General features: G+C 31.9%; 1 protein-coding gene across 1 annotated transcript; it reads right to left on the bottom strand.

Annotated features, from left to right (window-relative positions):
• Nucleotides 1–1,770: 1,770 nt before the first annotated feature.
• Nucleotides 1,771–5,666, bottom strand: LOC111894618 (ferric reduction oxidase 2). The gene is made up of 8 exons (XM_023890701.3): nt 5,492–5,666; nt 4,726–4,828; nt 4,456–4,653; nt 3,919–4,153; nt 3,456–3,783; nt 3,122–3,365; nt 2,241–2,947; nt 1,771–2,124 (listed from the first exon to the last, which is right to left on the bottom strand). Exons 1-8 carry the CDS (start codon nt 5,631–5,633, stop codon nt 1,985–1,987), a joined length of 2,097 nt encoding a protein of 698 aa, XP_023746469.1. The 5' UTR covers nt 5,634–5,666; the 3' UTR covers nt 1,771–1,984.
• Nucleotides 5,667–5,920: the final 254 nt, after the last annotated feature.

Here is a 5,920-nt window from a genome sequence, read left to right as displayed (position 1 = left end):
ACCAACTTATATTTAAGTAATTGGCATTGTTACGTTTATCAAATGCATATTTTTATATTCGTGTGTCTAATTTGTTATATTAAATAATGTTATTTTCCAAACATTATGTCAGAAATCCATGTTTAAGTAAAAATCCCTTAACGAAAGACTAAGATTTATGCATAAAGAATTAAGGATGTGTTTCCAACAAACTTTTAAGAGCTTTTAGTACGATTATGTAATTTGATCGAGTAATTAGAATTTTGAAGCGATAGACCTTCTAGATAGTTTAGCTACCCATAATCTCATATGCATGTATATTACTAATCTATGGGATTTTCTTGTCATTCTTCAATGTAGGGAAAACATCTATATTGTGTGGACGATGAAGCATGGTGTTCAAAGATCATTTACAAAGCTATTTACCTTAAAGACACGACACACAATAGTGAGTTTCGGGAAGAGTGGCATACCTATAGCTATAAGTCATACATCCGATGATGATGATGATGATGATGATGATGATGATGATGATAATAATAATGATAATAATAATAATAATAATAATAATAATAATAATAATAATAATAACGTACCAGAGAAACTTGTAGTTTATGAGTCCAACTTAAAACAATAAAATGTTCATGAGATTTCTCTATCACCTTTTGGGTTCTATGTGAATTCATACATGGAAAAACTACTTTTGCTTGGTTGATCTAATTGTATCCCAAGAGAATGACCACATTGCAATTTGGAGCTTTTCAGTTGGTGTTTTTAATTGTGATGGTTTAACTTTAATCGAAGAAGTGCGTTTAAAATTTCTTACTTTATTTAAAAGGATTCCGGTAGAGGAATCTATGAACCCTTTTTGATGACCATATGATACAATGTTTAATTTGTCCTAATTCTATAAAAGGGTGTATTCATTTAACTTGCTTATGTGATTTTTATTGTTATGAAAAAGTAGCGACAAATATTAAAGCATTTATTAATTGAAAACTAATGGTGTTGAAATTGGTATCATAGTTGCATTCCTATTTATTGAGGACGATTTCAAAGTTTTATGCCGCATAAATATACGTTAAATATAAAATTCAACATCAATCTTAGAGAATAAATGAGTTTAAAAAAGTAAAAAAAATTCAGGGCAAAATATGTGTATTACTGTTGCTCCTTGAGAATTTAATTTCTTGTATTTCATCGTCTTTGTTACAATAATAAATATCTTTATATATATTTGAAGTTTTCAGTGTATATTTGGTATTAGGTTTGTCTCATATTGACAAGGGGTTTAGCCTGATAGTTAATAATATTGTAGTTTGTCGATAGACCAAACGATGACTCACTATCAACATATGTATGTGTATTACTATTATAAAATAATTATCAATAACAATATGCTTCATACAAAAAACATTTATTTTCTTATTAGTATGTTATAGTTTCTTCTTTTTTCTTTTAATTCCAATCAAGTAAATGTATATTCTTATGTTTTAACATTGAGCAATCTATATATGGTGCATAGATATGGTTGGATCTAGCGTTGATGTTGGATCTAGCGTTGATGTTGGTTAAACTAACATGATGAAAAGATTAAAAAGACTTTGAAACTAGAATTATCATGACTTAAAAGATGTGATTATGTTATTTTGTCCATTTTTTCTTATAATTAGTTTGAAAGATTTAGATCAAAATGTTACAAGTTTTATATTTGATTTGTCAATACTTTTTTATCATACAATTTTAATTATGTATAACTCGCGGACACATGCCTACTATATGCATAAAGCGTGCTAATAATTCAGTTATTGACTTGTAAACCAAGAAACATTTATTTTTGCATTTTAATTTTACAAATTACAAGAAACAAAATACACATTCCCGTTTTATGAAACACACTTTAAAAATAAAATTAAACCCAAATACCGATGGAGGTCGTCATTAATCATGAAAAAAAAAAAGAACTCAGTTCACTCTCTTTTAAGAGCATATATGAAACATTTGATCACCAACTAAAACTTATGGACTCAAAATGCAAGTTTGAAGCCAATCCTGCTGAGCATATGTTTGCAACCTCATGTCTCATCTTCTTTGGTCCACAAACAAGAACTCCAACACTTGATTCCTTTTGCTCAAACAACATTCCTAAAAATATTCACAAAATATTTGAATATAAAATTTAAAAGAAAAAACATATTTGATAACTAACATTAGTATATAATACTACTTTACATTATGTAAAATGTGTAAAATGAACTTACTCTTAAGATCTGGCCTTTCACCGAAATGCACATTTGTAGACTGAATGAGCGACTGCTGGGGCAGGCTTTCGAGCTCTCTATCCGCATTATAAAACAGTGAATTAGGCGTGCCAATGGGTGTTGCTCCCTCCATGTTTTGAATTTTCTTTGAATCTGTTGCATTTTTCTTCTTATTCCACAAAAAACCCAAACTACATGTTACCACTATAGACGTACAGATGAGCAACATATTCAATGCCCCTCTCGATGCATACGAGTACACTTTGTATGTGTTTTTATCGATAGGGTAGATGTAGAATCGTGTTAAGGCTCCCATAGATAGAAGAAAAATCATAAAAGAACAAGAAATAATCGCACCAAGCCATAACCAACCATTTTGTCCTAAAATAGGGGTTATGGGTGCATCAGAAGGGTTCGGTTTGAGCCAAATGGTTTGCACTTGTTTCTTATCATTAGTCGGTTGTTGCTTCTCTCTTGTCACATAAGCCTCAATTTGTAGTTCTAATTTTGAAAATTCTGTAGGTGTACCATGTGTCGGTAAGAGCAATTCTAGCATGGTGAGATCAGAAGAGTCTTTAAAGACACTAATCATGAGTATCTTTGGAGCATTACATTTCAAGGTTTCGGTGGTGAAAACAAGCTCCCTAAATATTGAGATAAACGGTGTGATCCCACTTCCTCCACTCACCATTATTATCATATCGTGCCTGCAACCATAACTTGATTTAGAAGATATTGTTTTTATTTACTTAATGAACTTAATGAAGATATGGCTTTAATTGACAAAAGTACGAGGATTTGTTTTTGAGTTTTTACGGAAAGAGTGATTTAATAGAAAAGTCGTGGAAAATAGGTTTTTCCATTATGTCTAAACATTTTACCTTAGGAAATTAGTTGAGATAGGTCCATAAGGTCCTTCAACACATACATCAAGCCGATCAACAGGGTTTGGGGATGATAAGATTTGATAAAGCTTCTTAGACCAACTCCCTTCACCTTTTATCATAACACTTAGCTTCTCAGGCTCTAAATTGCTACTTGAAGTAATTGTGAATGGATGCCATTGAGTCTTTGAAATGCTTGGAACATTGATGAATATGATGCTCGTTGGCGTGTAATGCAAACCTATTAAGTGAAATCATGAGAACAATTATCACAAAAAAAAAAAAATCAAGACTAGTAAAGTTTTCTACATTCTATCAGGTTTAATGATACCTTGGCTCTTGGAAAAGTTGAGCTCAAGAGTTTCACATGGAAGAATACGGGTAGAAATCAAACGAACACTCCCCCTTGATTGCAAGAATCTCAAGAACCGATCCATCATGAAGAGGTAGAATCCAGGAAGCATGATGGAGGCATAACCTATGCCGACATGGAACACGAAGAATACAATGAAGATGATGTACAAATGGTGAGTGTAGAAGAAAACCTCAAACATCTTTCGCCTAATTTGAGGGAATGTTGTTGCCCACATGATCAATCCTGCCACCAAAGACACCTCTCCCGCAACAACAGATATATCGGTTTTCGCCCATTTCAACATCTAAATCCAACATTTTAGTCAAAAAGTTTTCAGATTTGGACCACCATATTTATTTTATAAGAAAATATTTTGATTTTCAATATTTTAATCTAAGGTTATTATCGTAACCAATTATCTAAAGTGTTTAAATAATACCTCTGATGTTTGCTTTGTTACAATCCAACAAATAATGTAACAAACACCATGAGAAGTGAAGAGGGTCATAACGATATGCCCGAGCCATATGTGATACTTGACACTTGCCTCGGAAGTAAGACCAAACAATGGCAGTAAAGATGAGCCTCGAGTCACCGGGAAAAACATAAATGCTAGACATATGTTTCCAATTAGCCCGAATTGTAGGGCCACCGAAGCCAATTTTGATTCCCAACTATAATCCAAAACAACCATCAAATTAAGACATAAATTTAAATCTGACACGAGTCTATAGGTTGTTTGGTAAATCACGTTGAATGTTGAAGTGAGTGGTCCAACCTCTTATTGATTAAGAGATGTAAGATTGTATAATCGTTCATAAGCAATTCAAGGCTTTTGATTCATTCAAATGTTGTACAAAAGCTTAATCAAACACTTTGAACATAATCTCTTAATGGAACCATTATGAGGTAAACCAAACAGCCCTAACTTGACCCATATGTTGGAAAACTAAAAGTAATATATCGATTCACGTACACTTTCTCTCCATAGAGAGCTGCCGATTGAGGGGTAATTTTTGCAAAACTTAGATGTAAGTATTCCGTGAAAGACCAGACAAGAAGAGCAATAAACATAATGAAGAAAGCAAGCTCAATTTTTGTGACGATTCCTAGAGTTTTAACGATCATGGGCCTTCTCCATATGGTCAAGTTATCACTGGTAGCTTCTTTGTGTCTGAAATTTAGAGAATAATAAAATTATATTTCATTTTTAGAAGCAAGTATATAACTGAAATGAATAACATACCCTTGATCCCGGTTTCGGTTCGACTTTTTCTTCAAATGGAGATATATACTCCCAGCGACAGCCATTAATAGAACAGGGAATGTATAGAGCAACATCGTTGGACCTGAAAGTATACAAATTTAAAGATTAAAAAAACAGAAAATAAATAGAAAAGGGTTTGTTATTAATTTATGTGTTTGGTCTTTTAATGTTATTCAGTCGAACAATTAAGTTAAATAAAATGTTATACAACTATATCTATCGTATAAAACAACTGTTTATCGTTCAAACTTATGCAATAGTTCTTCACTATTTTTCTTTGTGATAATGTAATAATTCTCTAGATCAATAAATATTTATATTATATCATAAGGATCATAATTTTATCATAGCAAAATTTCATGAATCGAGTACATCTTAAGACGTTAAGGATTATGTTGATATATAATAATATAAGCTCAAGCAAAGCAATAATTAATCAGTAAAAAATAACGTGAACTACTTTCACAAACACAAACAAATCATGTATCATTGCTCATTTGTATTAGTTAACTCCATTATTTTAATCAAACACCAAAGAGCCCGACGAAAAGGTGTTCATTAGCCAATTTTTTATGATTCACGTCTTTTTGAAACAAAATGTATAAATTTAGAAGTTGAGTAGTAAGTGTGTGAGTTAACTCTTTTGGAAAAAAAAATTGTCCAACTAAAACAAATAAAAAACGAACTCGACTCATTTATGGCCCTAGTGAGAAAATGGTGGTTAGAGAAATATACGGAACCAGACCTTGAGTTCCAAAGTAAGTCGAAGTGGTGTGGGCTCGAACCCTAACGAGCCACTTTTGCTTGTAGACATAGGTTGGAGTTATCACCCATAGGAAGAGGTACCCTACAAACACCAACATCGCAAGCTCTTTGATTAGCTTCATTCTCTATCTTTAGAGTGTATCTCTGTAGTTGGTTTACTTGTGAAGAATAAAGAGAGATGTTGCTATTTATAGAAGTGAATGTGAGATATAATTAGAGAAGAGGCTAAGTGTACGTGTGAGAAAAAGGCATTAATTGGAAACTCGCCATTTTTAATTTTAGAAATATATATGTATGTATACATCATGCATGCATATATGTATCATAAAAAGATAGTTGACAACCTTGTTAATAAAGTAATCCCAAATTTATTTCTAGAGTAAATTAGAATTTTGGTTCTTATGGTTGA

The sequence above is a fragment of the Lactuca sativa genome, chromosome 7 (assembly GCF_002870075.4).
Source record: "Lactuca sativa cultivar Salinas chromosome 7, Lsat_Salinas_v11, whole genome shotgun sequence".
NCBI classification, from domain to species: domain Eukaryota; kingdom Viridiplantae; phylum Streptophyta; class Magnoliopsida; order Asterales; family Asteraceae; genus Lactuca; species Lactuca sativa.
This window is presented reverse-complemented; position numbering and strand designations above follow the sequence as displayed.